At 35.8% G+C, this 18,685-nt stretch overlaps 1 protein-coding gene across 1 annotated transcript; it reads left to right on the top strand.

The window, feature by feature from the left end:
* The first annotated feature begins 10,854 nt into the window (after positions 1–10,854).
* On the top strand, positions 10,855–18,213 carry LOC18039492 (thioredoxin-like protein AAED1, chloroplastic). Its single transcript, XM_006428847.2, has 8 exons — positions 10,855–11,245; positions 11,331–11,376; positions 15,585–15,644; positions 16,030–16,066; positions 16,277–16,356; positions 16,467–16,558; positions 17,189–17,249; positions 17,716–18,213. The coding sequence occupies exons 1-8, from the start codon at positions 10,923–10,925 to the stop codon at positions 17,773–17,775; spliced, it is 759 nt and encodes a 252-aa protein (XP_006428910.1). The 5' UTR covers positions 10,855–10,922; the 3' UTR covers positions 17,776–18,213.
* Positions 18,214–18,685: the final 472 nt, after the last annotated feature.

Below are 18,685 nucleotides of genomic sequence, written 5' to 3'. Positions count from 1 at the left end.
CAAATGAAATATTATTATTGATAATATAGTACAAAATTAATATTTTTTTAGAATAAAATATTTATTAAAATTAATGTTTAATATTATTAATTTAAATATAATATTTATTTATTTTTATTTTATTAAATTTAATAAAATAAATATGATATAATTATTATTTTTAATAAATATGATATTATTTATTTTATTAAATATTATTTATTTATTTTAATTTTAATTATAAGGATAAAATAGGAAGAGGGGAGAGTGGATTCTCACTCCCACCTCCCCTCATGGGAGTGAGAATCTCACTCTCCACTCCAAAATTAAGTGGGACCCACGAATTTTCACTCTCACTCTCTCCTTTTTTAAGATAAGTAAACACTGGAGTGGGAGGAATCCACACTCCCACTCCAACAAGTAAACATTACTTTAAGGTATTCCAATTGATTCCGATAACAGAGAGTTTCCATTAGAAAAACAAGAGAAAGTTTATTGTGTTTGACTAATTCTGTCAGTACTTGAACTGTCCGTGGGTGGCCCAGCCCACGACAGTTCCAACTAAGGATATTCATTGGCTTTGGTGGGCTTGATCTACAGGACCCACCGCTAATCCCTTTTTTGGCTTCATTACTCCTTCCATCATATTAGATGTCACTTTGAAAGCCCAAATTCCCTTCCAGCCCTAGGTTAGTTCTTCTCCTTTCGGCCTCCAGAATAACAAGGCCCATTTCCAATTCTTCTTTCCCCTCCTTTGAAAATCCCTCACCCATTACGTTCATTCCCTTATCTTTGAGTTAGCTATTAGTTGGCACCATATCCCGAGTTACTTTATTAGGCCACATGATCCTTTCATTCTCACCGTCCCCCTGGCCACTAGAATTAGTATCTCCCGATTTTGAGGAAATCATGGAGTCAACTATCATGGCGACTGCGGAATCAATGCAATTGCCATATTTCTCACCCCCCATTTCCGGCGGCCCCGAGCGCAACCATCTCTCCCCGGAATTCAATTTGTTTCGTCTTGTAGGAGCCTTCATCTATTGCCCATAAGGTTTTGCAATGGCACCTTCAGGACAATCGTATAAGGATGGACATTGTTTTTCGATGTGGCCAAGCAATCCACATATGAAACAAAAAATGTGAAGACGCTTATACTTGAAATCTATCTAAATCCATTCTCCATCTGATTTCTTCAATTGCATACGACATTTGAGAGGCTTTCGAACATCAATAGACACTCTTATACGCATATAATTTCTCCAAACCCCCATTAAGTTATTCTCATTAGATGCCTGAAATTCGCCGATGTAGTTTCCAATGTTTTGCAACACCTTTTCAAAGAGAAAGCATGTTGGTAAATTATAGATCTGAATCTAAAAAAATGTGTGGTATAACGGCACATCATGAGGTTATTCTAATTCACCCAATCGCTTGACAATTAGAATGTGTTTGTCAAACATCCAATGACCTGATTCAAGAACCCTCCTAATATCAATTTCATGGAAAAATTGAAATAGGAATAATGTTGGTGATAAGTCCTTGATACAAATCCCTTTCCCCGGGTGCCAGAGGGCTGCCATTGTGTTTTTCATTGCCAGAAAATTGATAACCTTGTCCGTTAAGAATCTACCCACCAAGCAATATCGGAAGTCGACTTTTCCATCTCTCCTATCAGCAACATCTTCTCCTGTGATTATAAGACCCCCGTCCTCTTTTTCTTCAATAGACAAAGAAGCATAAGCCTTGTTCATGTCCCGCTGTTGACTGGTGTTTATGGACGTCATTGAACTACAAATGGAGCATAAAAAAGAAAGCCTGGAAAAAGAAATAAGAAAACTAACTTGTCATATAGACAAGACAAATTCAAAAGATTTTTATATAATAATTAATCAATGGGAATTATACTGAAAAATTATTAATATAATTAATCTATGGCAAGTGGCAACCCTACACACCTACCACTTTTGACATCTCAACATTTTATTGCATGGATAGTAATCATAGAAAATTTTGTGTCAAAAAGAAAAGGTGTTAGGATCCTTAATATTATTCTTATAAAATAAGGCAATTAATTATTTTAAAAGTTTTAGTCAATGTATATTACTTTAATTAACATATTTGAGATGAATTCTTAAAAATATGTTTGTTTGAGATGAATTCTTGAGAATGTTTGTTGAAGAAATACCATAATGAGTTGTTATTTTAATACATAATTTTAAGTGGCACTCACTTATGTAAGTAAAGATCATTGATGATTTGGATTCTCCTCCAAGGGTGCTTTGAAATAATGTATTTATATATTAAAAATTATGTTTAAGTGAATGAAAAATTGATGCTCAAAATACATTGCAAGGAATAAACAAATATTTTAATTGATAGTTAAATTTGGAGTTAATGATATAATCAATTCTAGTATTTATGGATTTGTTATGATTCTAAAATTATAAGGGTTAATTAAACTCGGATTAAGTAGGTAATTAAACTCATAATTTAATGAAAGCAGGGGTACAAGTATTTTAACAGCCAAAAATTATTTCTGGATTTGATTTTTGATATTAACTCTAGACTTAATTGTAGTGGTTATACATTGATTAAATAAATAATGTAACATATAATAAATGGGCATTAGTTATAAGTGCGTTAAATAAGAAGTTAAATGCATCTGTTACAAATGATAATAAAGTTAGTTTTAGACCAAATTGCCGTCGCACAAATGGCTAAAAATTGGCCCTTTCCAGTTTCCTCATCGTTTGACAAGACACGAAGCAAGCACACAACAGCAACAAAAGCATCTTTTCTCCTGCGACGCGAGTTTTCGTGTCATAGAGTTTAATTAAACACATCATAAGTTCGCTGGAAGTAACTTGGTGGTGCACCAGAGTTGCCTGACTTTGCTGTATCTTGGGAAACAAACGCTATGTAATCCCACCTAAGGCATCACGAGGTGTAACTTGTCTAAGGACTCTGTGGTATCAAACAGGCCTTGGGTTCCATTAGCATTCTTTTATTATATCTTATCGTGATATCTCTCTACCGTTATTAAAATCCCCCTATCTTATATTTAATGTAAGATACACTCTCACACATAAACAGTGTGTGGGCCCTACACATACACTGTTCATGTGTGAGGATGTATCTTACATTAAATCTAAGATAGGTATTGCCTTGTTATAATTGTCCTAGCTGCAATATTTCTATTTTATATAGTTTCAATTGTAATTTATATTTTAGATTCTGTACCACTAATACAATATATTTTTTAAGAAGGTTTTGGGTTAAAGAATAAGTTTTGGGGTGAGTAACTATTCTAATTTTGACAATAATAAAATAAATAGACAATTTTATCATTCAACAACTTGAAGTCATGTTTGGGAGCAGGACAAAGTGTGGAATTAGAATAATTGTTTGGATAATATATCTAATCACATGTTTGGCAAACACTCTTAGATTAGATTATGTGGACTAAATTCAAATTTAATCCTACAATTATGGGATTAGTTATCCTTATTTTCACATGGTTTTAAGGAGGATTAGACTAAGCAATGTTTTTTTTTTATTAAAAGGGGCTCAAAAGAACGAGCTAAATTGGAACAAAACGGGGTTGAGTAACCCCAAACATGTTTTGCAGCATAATTGAATAAATACCCACAGGCGGGCTTGTAAAGAAATACAACCCATGAGGAACTGAATGAGCCAGGTTAGACATGAAATCCGCAGCTGAGTTCGCTTCACAAAAGATTTGTTTGATAGAAATTTGCCAATTTCTGGTTAAAAGATCCCGGATAGCAGCCACTATAGCATAGAAAGCATTAGGCACGACCACCTGCTTAGAGATCATCTGTGAAACACAAAGACTGTCCACTTCCACCAAAAGGCGTTTTATACCAGCATCCTACACCAGGACTAAGCCTTAGTAAAGACCCCATAGCTCAGCAATAAGCACCGAGCACTTTCCAATATTCATACAAAATCTAGAAATCCAGTGCCCAATAGAATCACGAATAACACCACCAGCCCCTGCGTCCTCAGAATTTCTACAAGATCCATCCGTATTTAATTTGCACCAAGGCCATGGGGGAGGCTGCCAGCCGATAAACATCTTTTTTCTCCTCGATTGCTGACTCATGTGAGACTTATTCACTCTATGAATTTCATTTGCTCTAGCCATAATATCCATATTAATTGTTGAGCTATCCACCAACTTCCCCTTTACCATGAAATGGTTTCTCCAAAACCATAATCGCCAAACAGCCACACCAAAAACACACTTCCAAGGGATATGGTTCACGAACCTTCTCTTATTCTGGAGGTTAACCATTATCCATTCCTGTAAATTATCGTGAAAAAAGGAGGAATGCTCACCCTCTGGAACAAGACGAAACCAAACCCGTTTAATACAATGGCAGTCTCTCAAAGCATGAAGGATATCCTCAGATGAAACCCCACACCTATCACAAGCCATAGACACGGGGATATGACGCCGAGACAGCTCAACATGAGTCTTCAACTTCTCATGCATGATCTGCCATAGGAAGAGGCGAATGGATTGAGGCCCCTTCCACGACCAAGCTAGGTTCCATGCTTCATCTTGAGTTACTATGTTCTGATGGCAGATGGAGTCGTAAGCTAAGCGGACAGTAAACACTCCTCTTGGATCCAAGCTTCAGTAAATTTTGTCACCGCCTAGTTGTGATGCAAGAGGCATAACCGAGGCAATTTGCATGAGGATGTAACTTGGCAGTAAATGTTCAAAACTCAGCCAATTCTAACCCCCGTGAACATTGATAAACTCACTCACAGTAGCATGCACCATCTCATAAGGTATCAATTGGAGGGAAAAAATTTATCAAATGATCTTGCTTCGTTACCCAACAATCCAGCCAAAACCGAATTCTCGTACCATCACAAATTGCCCAGCGGGCTCATTGCATGGTGGCTGACCACGTTCTTCTGACAGCCATCCAAATACGGGACCCTGGCTTCTCTGGGAGAGAGTATGGTAGGTTTCCAGGGTCCAAACCGTACTTAGAGCAGAAGACCTTCACCCATAATTTATCCGAATTGGAGACAATTTCCCAGGTCAGCTTCATCAGCAGCGCATGGTTCATCACATCTAACTTTTTAAACCCCAGTCCCCTATGTTTTTTTTGTATACAGATTCTATCCCAACCCACCATATTCATCTTATGCCTCCTCGACTTCCCGTCCCAAATAAATCGACGACAAGCCTTATCAATTTTGTGACGCACCGGGGAAGGAAGCAAGGTTGTTTGCATTGCATAAACAGGCATTGATTAGATTACCGAATGAGCCAAAGTAACTCTTCCAGCAAAGGATAAATGTGCCACATTCCAACCAGTAAGCCGCATGTCCACCTTATCCAGAATTGATTGGTAAGTGGCTTTGTTCACCCGAGAATGAATTAAAGGCATTCCAATATAACAACCCAAATCCTTAGTAGCCGAAAACCCCAAGGCATCACCAATAAGCTGGGCATCTCTAGCTAGCACATTTTTAGAGAAAAATACTTTGATTTTTGATTTATTCACCTTAGCTTCGGATGTCCGACAATAATTCTCCAGAACTGCATCAATGATATAGGCTTGATTAATTGAGGCTTCTGCAAATAAAAGTAAATCGTCAGCAAAAAAAAGATGGGTTAGTGGAGTTCCCCGTTTGGTCAAACGGATTGGTTTCCAACTGCCCTCCATCACTGCTTGGGAAATATCATGGCTTAAACGCTCAATGCAGAGAACAAAAATATAGGGAGACAGGGGATCGCCCTGTCGGATTCCTCGCATAGGAGAAAATTCCTCTGTAGTCTCTCTGTTCCATAAAACACTCATTTTAGCTGTAGTTATACACTCCATGATGAGCCTAGATAATTTAATCGGAATTCCAGTCAGCTTGAGAGTATCAAAGATAAAAGACCAATTAAGTCGATCATACGCTTTCTCAAGATCGACCTTGATAGCCATAAGCCCTCTCTTACTAGTTTTTCGTTGCATAGTTCCTGAGCAACAATAATATTGTCTACAATATGACGGCCAAGAACAAAACTTGTTTGATGAAGTCCTATAATTTCAGGCAGCACAGCTTACAGGCGGTTGGCAATTATTTTAGTCACTGTTTTATAGGCGATTGTACATAGGCTGATAGGTCTGAACATTTTTAAATTAGTAGAATGCTCCACTTTAGGGATTAATACCAACATGGTAGTATTAACCTCTTGAGGAAGCTTGCCAAAATTAAAAATGTCACCGATAAACTTACAGAAAGAATGCCCAACAACTGGCCATTGAGACTGATAAAAAATAGTATGCAATCCATTCATACCTGGGGCCTTTAATGGTTTCATACTAAAGACAACATTCTTGATTTCTACTTCCAAAACAAGGTTGGCAACGCAGTCGGTATCATGAGCATCCAAAACCGGGAAATAATTCGGAACATGGTAAACTTGAGAACTTTCAGCCTCACTTGTGAATAATGAAGAGAAATACCCTACTGCATGATTCCAGATTTCTTCTTCATTGTACAACCAATTACCCTATTTGTCCTGGATGGCTTCAATTCTATTCCGCCTCCTGTGAGCAATAGTTTTTTGGTGAAAGAACCTGGTATTTCTGTCCCCATGCATAATCCAGTCCTTTCTTGATTTTTGCCATAAAAAAATCTCCTCCTGCCCCATCATTATCTCCAATTCTTTTCGCAAATTGGCCTTTAGGCTCATTAACCCTTTTGAACTATAATTCTCCAAAGCTACTTGAATCCCGATAACTTCAGCCATTAATCAGCGTTTCAGCTGAAAAATATTCCAAAAAACCTCTCGATTCCAAACTTGAACCTTTTTTACAAAAAGAGATGCGGCATCGCTATAGTAAGCTTTAGGGTCCCACGTCTGCTTAACAAAGTTATTAAAATTATCATGAGTTAGCCAAAAAGCCAAGAACCGAAAGGGCCTATTACCATGCTGTCGACGTTCAGCTCTCTTAAACCGAACTAGTACCGGTCGATGATTTGAAGCAACCTTCGGAAGATGGAGAACCGAGTTATCCGCAAACTTTAATAACCACTCATTATTGCAAAGAGCTATGTCTAACCTTTTGAAAAGAAATCCACGAGACCAAGTAAACTGTGGGCCTTTGGACTTTAAATCGAAAAGTTGATTACCATCAAACCATTGCTGAAACAAGCCACACACTCCTGACTACCCTGTAGCTCCCCCTTGTTTTTCAGAAGCGTACGATATAGAATTGAATTCACCACCAATCAGCCAAGGTCCTTGAATTGAGAGAGCAAGGTTATCTAGATGATTTCACAGCTGTCTTCAAAGCATTGGATTTGGGCTAGCATAGACAGTCGTTGCCCAAGACACAAAACCCTTATTTATGCAAATCCGGAAGTGAATAAATTGCCGATGGTTTATCAACACCTCCACTTCTATAACACTCTGCCAAAGAAGCCAAATTCCTCCAGAGAATTCCACTGCCTCTACACGATGTGAATTGTCAAACCCACTTTTTTTAATGAGCTCATCGGCTTTACTCCCACTGATGTGAGGTTCCATCAAAACTACCAGCGAAGGCTTATAATGGTTAACAATAGTCCTAAAAGCGTGGCGAAAATTAGACGAGGCCGCCCCTTGAACGTTCCAGTACATTATGCTTATTGACATCTTAAAAAAAACTAACATTCAAAGATGACAGAAACCTTAGTATTGCTCACCATTAATATCATCCATCGACGCCATAAGCGTTTCTTGAACCATCAAGTCTTCATCATCAGACATTCCAGCAGCTTCAACACTACTCAAGGGCTGCACAGGTTGTGTTTGGGCATTCTCAACTTCATTTACACATGGTGTTGTATGCACATCTGGCGGGTCAACCATATGTTGAGGGTCCGGTTCCTGCCGAGTTCTATACTCCGTGACCTCATCTCTTATAGTCCCTGGGGGAGAGGTTTGTGGCGAGCAAAAGACCACAGTATGCCTCGTTGGGTCTAAGGTGGTAGCAAGGTGGGAAACTTAGTGGTTACTAGGTGCTCTCGGTGAAGTAGCAAAAGGGTTAGAATTAGGGTTTGCATGGGATGAGAAGTTCACCTCCTTCTCTCTCATGTTGAGAGCGCTCGACGGGAAAGGGTTTTAGATTGGATTCATTGGGGTTGGTGGTCTCCTATTATGAGTTTTTGTACCAGCAGCCTTATTATGAAGCTTGCTTCTTGTTGAGGTCCTTATTAGGTTCTCTTTATGGGCGGTAAAAGTAGGATTCAGAATAGGCAAGGCTTGTTGTCGGGAAGTGGAAGGGATGTTTGGAAACATTGCAGGGGCAAGATCCTCACGCTCCTCTGGGACCTGAGCTAGAATGTGGAACCTTGTAGTGTTAGCCCCAAAAGGCTCGCAGTTCCGATTTGGCTCACTGCTATTCTCTTTGCCATTATTAGTTTTTCTTCATTTTCTTGTAACAATCATCCAGGGGCCAAAGGGTTCAATAGTACTGGCATCGTGACAGCCACCATCCTGATGAGCGGGGATTGTCTGACACTGTATAGCAGGCTGGGGAGCCTTTTTAGCATCATTTGTTGTATCGGCTGCCTTGCAAATATTACTGCTGTGTCCATACCTTCCACACGTAAAACAGATTACTGGCACCTTCCCATCCAACTCAAACTGAGACACTAAAGGCTTGGCTAAAGAGATAGTCACTACAATTCGAGCAAAACGTACCCGTGCAGAGGATGATGTATTTGCATCAATTTTAATCACCGTCCCCACCAACTGTCCAAGTTTCTGTAGGATTTTTTGATCATAAAGATGGACAGCAAGGCCAGGTAAACGAATCCATACAATAACTTGATCCATTGCCGTTGTGGTGAAATCAAAAGTGGGTGTCCATGGCTGTACCGTTAAGTAATGCCTCATGATAAGCCAAGGTCCCTTAGTTAGAGCATCAACGACATCACTAGATGAGTGGAAGCGAATCAAAAAGTAGTTATTCTCTAAATCAATCACTGAGAAACTCATGGTAGTTTTCCACATGACATTCAATCTTGTACAGAGAGCCTTGTAACCTATTGTGCGGCCAAGTAGTTTCACCACGATTGAATTTCTCCACGGTTCACTCAACTTTTCATGTAACCTAGCCGAGAAAGTTATTGAGATTAGACTAAGCAATGCTTGTCCTTATTATTTATTTATTTTATTTTATTCATGGTTCCATAAAAATTAAGTAATTTATTTTTTATTTTGACTGTGACATCTTCTTTCATTTATTTATTTTTATTAATATTTAATGTTGAATAATTAATTAATAGTATATTATATGTATTAACAAAATTATTATTAAGAAACATCCCATTTATCATTTGAATATTATGTAAAACATTAACATTTGATAAATAATTAATTTTATATTTAATTATTTTAATAATATTTTATTCAATAGGAAAAATATATCATATATAAAAACATATAATTTAAATAAATTTAATTATTCTAATTAAACACTATTAACTTCACTTGTATTTAATTTGACATAGTCTAATTCAATTCAATTCTTATAATTAATCTAATTTAATCCTACTTGTCAAATATAGCTTGAAAGTGCATTTTTTTTTTCTTTTAGACCAAATGTAGCGCATACAGATAAAATTTTTCAAATAAACCCGTATTATTCCCTCTCTTGACTTTGGTCATGTAATTGTGTATATATGAATATCCCTTCCCCAACTTTGAGTGAAGGGGATTCAATCCCCGCTAATGGTACATGTTGTGGCGTTATGCGTAGAAATCTCAATTCTTTAGAATAGATTCCTCTAATTTCGAAATTTACTTTAGGATTATACTTATCACTATTATACTGATTGAGGGTGAAGACCTTTTAATTTGCATTTCATTATTTTTTTACAAATATTTGCATCTATTTGTCAACATTCAAGTATTTAAGAACTTGAACAAATATTTGTCAAAATTAAATAGAAAATCCAAAGATGATTATTATTTTAACCAAAATCCGGCAAAAATAATGAATTCCGTGTTTACTAATTCATAATCAAAATGAAATTGGAATTAACTGAAATTGAAATTGAAATGAGTTGGAATTAAAATAACGAATGAGAATTCAAATAATTTATTTACTTGAGTTTAAGGAATTAAAATCAGAATAAATTATATTATTAGTATTTACTTTATCCTAAAATAAGAATGAATTATTTCAAATTACTACAATATCCTTAGTTTATTATTAAAATATTCGTTATATTAGTATTCAATAATAACAACAGCAGCAACAATGATCATCATCATGACCATTTTTGCAAGGTGTTGCTACTTCCCCCATATGAGGTCCATGGCAGGTGCTGCTGCTTCGACTCAAGATTGACGGCTGCCCGTCAGTGGCTGTGCAATCGGTGATGATGGGTGTTGCCATGTTGTTTCGATATTAGAGTACAATTGCTACTTCGATTTCGATGATTTTCACTCGAATTTTTTTTGCTTTTACATTTTCGTGATTTAATTAGGATAAATTTGAAATTGAAAAACTTCTAATGGATTATTTTCAGAATTTTTGGGAATGAGGTTATGATTCCCAATCCTTTACGAATCAGAATTTCAGTAATGATTTCCAACTTCATGCGGGCCCAAGCTAATCCATACCCCTTCTTATTGAATCATTTTAACTCCAAATTTATTCTACGAGATGTGATTTAGGATTGCATTTTATGCGTTATTAATTATTACTTCACCCTTAAATGATTTTTTTTTAATTTATAAGGAATTCATGGGCTTTGATTGCAATATCAAATAATTACAACCTTGTCGATTAGTTAACCGTCTTCAGCGCATGCCACGCGTACCTCTTGCATCCCACACAACCAATTAACGGTCTCATAAGCAAAACACATCCTCCTGTGTACGCAGACACTCAATTCGTTAAGCCATGGCGACCTCTCTCTCAACAGCCATCTCCCCTAACACTACTGTACGATTCAACAGACTCACTAATCCCGCCCCGACACGTATGCTCCCCAACCAATCACCACTCTGGCGACCACGTCACTGGAATAAAACATTAAAACTCTCGCCGCGGCGGCCAAGCCACGTCATCGCCTCCGCAGTCTCTGAGTCTCCTCCTTCTGTGAGCGAAGATACTAAAAATTTACTAGACACAGTGAAAGTGTACGATGTAAACGGAAACGCAATTCCAATTTCCGATTTGTGGAAAGACCGAAAAGCCGTCGTCGCATTTGCTCGCCACTTCGGGTGATCATATTATTACAACTCTGTTACTGTTAGTGAGAATACTTTTGTTTGATTTTTTTGTAACCTATTTGTTTGTTTGTTTCAGATGTGTGCTTTGCCGCAAGCGAGCTGATTATCTTGCCGCCAAGAAGGTAATTATTAAAACCTGGACGCCATGTCGTTTCATTACTACAGAAATATGGACTACTTGTCGTTTTTTTTATCTCTAAATGTTTTTAATGACTAATTGTGAATTGTAATCATCATGGAGAAATCTAGTGTGCTTCCAGATTGATGTTAAATGTTAGTTCCATAAATGTTAATACAGAATTAACAAGAAGCTTGTAGTGACTATCAACAAGATTAAGAATGATTGATTTGTTTAGAATCATTGTAGGGAGTAGTAGGACCTGCTTTCTGTTAGGTACAGTCTGTTGGAGTGCTTAAGACTATTGTTTGAGTTAGTGCTTAATAGATTACACTTTAGGGTCTGAGACTAAGCGGTAACACAGTCTGTTAATGCGGGAATTTTCGTGCACAAGGACAAAAGGGTGAAAAACTACAGTGGAAAAGATGGGAATTGGCCTTTTGGCCTTTTATGAAGGTTATAATGAGCCGTGCATAACACGAAACAACAAGTAAAATACATTCAAAGGCAAAGGAGCTGAGTTAGAATCCCTCTACAAAGCCAAGCCAGACTCTCCTAAAAATTCTTCCCATATTGCTTGCTTTTTGGAACTGAGCCCAAAAAAAGGCAAAGCAAAAGGGGAAACCGACGCTAGTTAGTAAACCTACTCCAACACTAAAGTCAATAACTAGGTCTATGAGATTTCGGCTAACTTTAATGAAAAATTATTTTGTCCTTCTTTAAGGAAACAAAAGAGAGTTAAGGTTGAAAATTCTTGGACGAGGAAAAATGTTGAACATTAAGTCCAATTGTCCTTCATAGAGTGCTAAGCTGACTTTCAAATAATGACTCTACCCTCATGTGATTGTTCCATGTCCCCTTTTTCTTCCAAGATCCATTCGACTTTTTGTTCGTAGAGAGAAGGGAATATTTTTATGGTATAAAACATATTTCCTTTACTTAGACCCATATGTAAGCATGCAACCTTATCAATTATCCTCATCTTATCTCTTGGATGTGTGTCTAAATTCTATTAGTTAATGATATTTATTGTCATGATCTCATTGGTTGAGGAAAAAGAAAAGAATGGTGTCATGACCTAACCTAGACCTGGTAAGATATTGTTTTTTTCGAGTCTAGGCCATCACGGATTTGTTGTTAGGGCGCTTATACCCCAAAAACGCGTTTAGTAAGTTAAGAGAGACCATAACTTACAAACCATTCTAAAAACTCGCTCGCTATAAATGTAGGATATTGCATACTTCTCCTTTGGAGGACTTCGCGCCCTCGTGAGGCTCATCAGAAATAAAAAAAAATGAAATCACATCGTAACATATTCATCCACATAATGAATCGTGATTGTTATGCTAATCCAGACCTAATAAGATATTGTCCTCTTTTCAAGAAGTCCATATACTCAAAAATGCATGTTGCTAATTATGATGTGGTTAAGCTTCTCCCATACTCGAATAATGCAGGATATTATAATCACCCCGGGCTTGGATCCCCAGGGTGTTTCGTAATAGTCTTAGATTCCAGACTCCTACACTTTCGGTTGGGACTCAGGATGATTCTGATACCATAGATCAAACTGTTTTTAGCTTTGACCTTATTTATTTTAAAAGCACAAAACAATTTATTCTTTAATGATAAAATCGTGAAACTTTCCAAAAATATACTATATATATGCAAATTGCGGTTCCAAAATTCATTTGAAGATTGGTAAAACAATTTTATAATTCACATTCTCCAATAAAATAAAAAAATTTCAAATTTTCAGAATTTATTTTTGAAAAATCATAATAAATTGAACTCTTATACAACTATGCTAAAACAAGTTTCAAAACAATCTTTGAAGATGTCTAGTTTAACATATAAAACTTACAGATTCAAAATCAACTTACAATATTAGTATAGACTTTGAAAGTTTTTGTCAACATAATTCTTTGTAAAATATTAGTTTACTACTATCTTCTTATCTAATCATGTTTCTCTATAAAAATTATCAAAGAACAAGAATTGAAACTTACTTCGAATTGCACATCAATGGACACTCCTTTGATGATTTGTGTAGATCCATTCTTGAAAAACATCAAAATGAAGATATTTGAAGTCTAAAGACTATTTTTGAAGATTTTAGAGGGTAAATGAAATTTTGCCTAGACTTTCTTCTTTTTCCTCTCTTTGCCGTCTTTCATTCTTACTAGAAGAAAAATGACATTTTTCATTATATACTGAGGCCTTAGGGTTAGCTAAGGGCTTTGGGAAGAGACTAAAATGCTTCGAGTTAAAAATGTTACTACAATATTCCTTACCTCCTTAAAAGAAGTTCATCCTCAAAATTTGCTTTCATTATGCTTAGAAAGAATCTACACCTCAGTATTACTTATGAACCACATAAACTTATAAAATCTACATCTCATCATTACTTATGAACCACATAAACTTATAAAGATCTATATAGAGCATATCAACCTTCCGCAGTGCAATTCTAATACCTCAAATACTTATTTCTCAACAATAAATTACGAAGCCTAGTTTGGCATAAACCTAATTCCAAACATCCGTACTTTGAAGTCTGCATAATCAAAACGAAAATCAATCATCTAAATGAAATGCCCCAACCAACTAGCAACATCCTTCCCAAGCGATATGGGATATCACTTGGTTGCTTGGCCCGGACCATTACAAATGGTGGTTAAGGACAAGGAACTTTTGATACCACTTTCCACTTGAAGAAGTGTGTTGTGTCAACTGTTCAAGTTCTTTCAGCCACATGGAGAAGTGTGTTGTGTCGACTTCTCACATTCTCCAAATTGCGTGTAGATTTGCAAATAAACGCTAGCTCAATACCTAGGACATTTGTCAACTTCTCCATTTGGAAAGTGATTACTTTGTCCTTATCAGCCATTCTTGTCTCTTTCCTCATCCAACGAGATCATGACAAGTCTTATCGTGAAATATTAACTGATAGAAATTGGATACATGTCCAAGAGATAAGATTACACGTGGGTTTAAACGAAGGGAATATGCTATATGTTATCAGTATATTTCGTTTTCTCGACAAACAGGATGCCAAATGCATCTTTTAACCTTTAGAAAAAAGGGTGACATGGACCAATCACATGAGGAGCAAGTCAATACATAAAGGCTGACTCGGTACTTTGTGAGAAACTTTTGGAACTATTGTTCAACATTTGTCTTTACTTCTCTTTCTCGTAACTCTCCCTATAGAATATTCAATCTTAACTCTTTTTTTTCAAGGTAGCCTAAACTTCATAGACCAATGATTGACTTCTACGTCAGAGTGGATTTATTGGCTAGCACTGGTTTCTCCTTACCTTCATTTTTCCTGTTCTCAGGTTCAAAAAGTGAGCAGTACAGGGAGACACCTGAGGAGAGCAGAAGCTTGACTCAATTGAGGAATCTATCTCAGGTCTTTGAACATATTTTCTTTATTATTTTGTGTTATGCACCATCATTGTAACCTGCGAAGCTAGTTCCCACCTTTTCCGTCTTTGGTGTTTCACCTAAGGTGCTCATTACTTAGGTGATTTGGCCCCTTGCTGGTGCATGAAAATTTATGTTGCTACAATTATTGGTAATGGTAGCATCATATTCATGATTCCAAGAGCGCTTCCTCACATATGTATAAGATTGAATCCATTTGATTTCTGAAAAGGATTGCTAACTTTTCGAGGAATCCTTTATCATGGTTGTGAATGACTGATTTTTCTCAATTTTTGACCTTGGTTCCAAGGGAACCAAATTAGAAAGATTGAGAAATAGGACCATCATCAAAATACATGGCGAAGTTTGAACAAGAGGTCTTTTGTTCTAGGCCCCCACGTTACTTACAGTTGCATTTGTTTCTATCTTTTGTCTCTGTTTGATCTTGCTCTATCTTTTTTCTGCCTTTGTTAACTTGATAGCACAGTTAACTTTGTATTTCCACCTATATGAGCTCTAAGAGTTTAGGAGTTTGATATCGATTTTGGATACTCTGATATTTTGATGGATGGCATTTTGTGGGTACTTACTTTCTCTTCAAGGTAGGAACATTAAATAGACTATTATTAAGCTTAGGTAGCTTAACTTGGGAAAAAGGTCTGCAAAGGATAGACGTCTTTCATTTTTCTTATTCCTAATTTGGTTATTTGCCTGCTAATCATAACTGATGATACTTCCTCTTAAATACCACTTTTTTGATCTCATGGGTATTATATATGACAGGATGTGATGGATGCATCTGGAGTGGCACTTGTTTTAATTGGACCTGGTAGCGTTGAACAGGTATATACTCAACATGCACCAAAAAAAAAAAAAAAAAAGCCAAAAGAGGTCAGCAAATAAAAGAAAAATATATCTTCTCAGGCCATGAATTGCACAGAAGGTTAAGTAAAATTTATATCCATTATATGAAAAAAAAAAAAAATTTCAACCAGCATCTCTCTAATAAGCTCATACGCAAAGACTCTCTTTTGTCTTGGAAGAGCCAAAGTGCACATGCATGTCTTGGATCTTATTATTTTGAACTTATTTCGTTTGTTTCTTTAATTTCCTGCACTGCCTTGGAATCATTTCAGCCATTTTTTTCAATACATTAAATGATGAAATTGGCTTGATCCAAAAAAAAAAGGCTTGAATTATTATAACTGTCTGTTGTAATGTGATGTAGGCAAGGACTTTCTCTGAGCAAACAAAATTCAAAGGAGGTATGCTTCTTAACAAGTGTAGTGCAATTACTATAATTTTTATCAGTGGTTTATATTTATATGACATATCAGTCATTGGTTCATACTAAAAGGTAAACAACAAACCCATCGTGCACATAATTCTTATAGTACAAGGGAATATATGATTCTTGCAGCCAAATGGCTTCCTTCTTATCTCAGCCCAATAACAAACTTTGTTGTTTGTTTCAGAAGTTTATGCAGATCCTAACCACTCATCTTATGAGGCACTAAGCTTTGTTTCGGGGGTCTTAGTCACATTTACTCCCAAAGTATGTAAGAACATTCTCTCTGAAGAATGTTGCAGGTTCATTCTGTTAGTAGCTTTCTAGACGTACTTGAAATTTATAGACCTCAGTTATTTGCTTTCTTAATTTCTTAGGCAGGCCTTAAGATAATACAATCCTATATGGAGGGATATCGACAAGACTGGAAGCTTTCATTTGAAAGGGATACTGTGAGCCGAGGTGGCTGGTATGATACTCCTCTTTTTGAAGTACTCTAGATGTATTACCATGCAGAGTCAGAAGTTCTCCACTTCTATAGAGTAGTCAGTTGAAATTTAATGGAACTATATTTATAGTGGACCTAAAATTTGTTTCCAGACCTGTAACCAGTGTAACTGTTGATCTCAAAAAAATACATATAGTTGACAGAACTTTGGTGGCACTCTAACAAACAACCGAATTCTTACTTTTTATTGCATCCATTACGATTAATGTACATTTAAAATGTCTGCATCAATATTGATACGTGCTTGAATAAATCAAATGAGTGTAGGCACTCAAAAAGTTCTACGAGTTTGATCGACTGCTGTATTTTAGTAATCATCTGAGAGCAACTGGAACTTTCCAGATGTTCCGTATGAGAATATCTACTAAAATCTTAAAAAGTTAATATGAATATACTAATTATGCTGGATCACGCCTCCAATTTTTATATCAGATTGTCATCCACCTATGGAATTTGATCTATACTTTATTATAAGGAAATTATACATACACATAATCCTGCAAGTAATCACAGTATTATGTCCCCACTATTTTTTCCAATTACATACGTTGAATATAGTTTTGACTGACATCTGAAAGTGATTTTTCTCAGGCAGCAAGGTGGAATTATAGTTGCAGGTCCCGGTAAAAGTAACATCTCATACATTCACAGGGTCAGTTTCCCATACTCTCCAGTTCCCGCTCAGTGTGTTGGAAAAGTGATGGTTTAATGTAGGATAAAAAATCGATGAGAAGGGAAAACCTAAAATTTCTACAAGAATGATATCTGACCCATTATTGTTCTACGAGTCATACAGCACCGTTATCCCATGGAACTACAACCAAATTGAAGCTCGGACTCCTATTGTGTGCTCATGGATCATTGCATATTGAAATAGAAACTAAGACCATTTTGACCATTCACAATAATTGAAGTATTCTTCCATTCATCCACTTTTTTCTTTCTTTTTTCTCTCCTTTTTTCAAATCAAACTTGTCTGAATGTTTCCCAAGTTGCAAAAGATTCACAATAATTTGGAATTATGCAGGGAACTCTTTTGGTATTTATTTGTTCAAATCTTTTTAATCACAATTAGCTCCTAATGTTCTGATATCATCTAAATTTATTGCTTTGAACAGGATAAAGAAGCTGGGGATGATCCAGATATTCAGGATATACTGAAAGCGTGTTGCTCATGAAGAATTGGGTGGTCCTTGATCACATTTAGTCGATCATTGAAAATTACTCTCAGACAATTATCATATGATCTAGTTTTATGGGGCTGCTTGCTGGCTGTTGAAAAAACTAGCTGTGCCGGTTACATCTAATGGAAGAAAAATTCCTAGATAATGGAGATAGTAGAAGACTCTCCAACACCTCAGGTACTAAAGCCAAAATTGCTCCCAAATAAGGTTCTTAGTATATAAATTTGCTTGCAATTCTAAGTAAATAAACTACTTCTTTCTCTATATATATCCCAATTTTTCACCTTTCACAAGTGCTCAAGTGTAGTAATATTTGTAAATTTCCGGCTTTCTATGATTGACTATTGAGCAAAATTGGGACGTTATAACTAAGACTCAACTTTGACAGTTTAATAAGGAACTCTAGAGGAATTTGAGGAAAACATAACCAAACATTAGTATAATGGTGCTTTTACTAATAGGTAATTGGACTGGAGTGGAGTCGGAATGAGTAATAAGAACTAAAATAAATTATTTACTTTATTTATACAAATCAAAATCGGAATGAGTTGTATTATCATTGATGTGTTTACTTAGTTTTGTAATCAAAACAAATTATTGTAAGTTAAAAAAATGATTTTAGTTGATCATTGTCATTATTTATTATAATAATTGTGATTATGCTTATTATTATTATTATTCAATTTTTTTATAATAATAAAATTAATAACTTTTAAAAAGAATATTGACAAGATTATTAATAATGACATTAATAATAATAATTTATTCAATAATAATAATATGAATAATAATGGCATCAATAGTAAAAATAATGTTTTAAATAATAAAATTAATAAATATTATTAATAATAAAAGTAGTAATAACAAGAACAACAACATTAATGAGGACGACAACAACAATAAT

Source organism: Citrus clementina, unplaced genomic scaffold, assembly GCF_000493195.1.
Source record: "Citrus clementina cultivar Clemenules unplaced genomic scaffold, Citrus_clementina_v1.0 scaffold_6, whole genome shotgun sequence".
NCBI classification, from domain to species: Eukaryota; Viridiplantae; Streptophyta; class Magnoliopsida; order Sapindales; family Rutaceae; genus Citrus; species Citrus x clementina.
Note: the sequence above shows the minus strand (reverse complement) of the source record. Positions and strands in the feature narration are given on the sequence as shown.

What these genes read in the sequence shown, in the direction of transcription:
- LOC18039492 (XM_006428847.2), top strand. Translation starts at nt 10,923, where the DNA reads ATGGCGACCTCTCTCTCAACAGCCATCTCCCCTAACACTACTGTACGA. An exon ending in GCATTTGCTCGCCACTTCGG is followed by an intron (nt 11,246 to 11,330) that starts GTGATCATATTA and finishes TGTTTGTTTCAG; the next exon opens with ATGTGTGCTTTGCCGCAAGC. An exon ending in ACTGTGAGCCGAGGTGGCTG is followed by an intron (nt 16,559 to 17,188) that starts GTATGATACTCC and finishes GATTTTTCTCAG; the next exon opens with GCAGCAAGGTGGAATTATAG.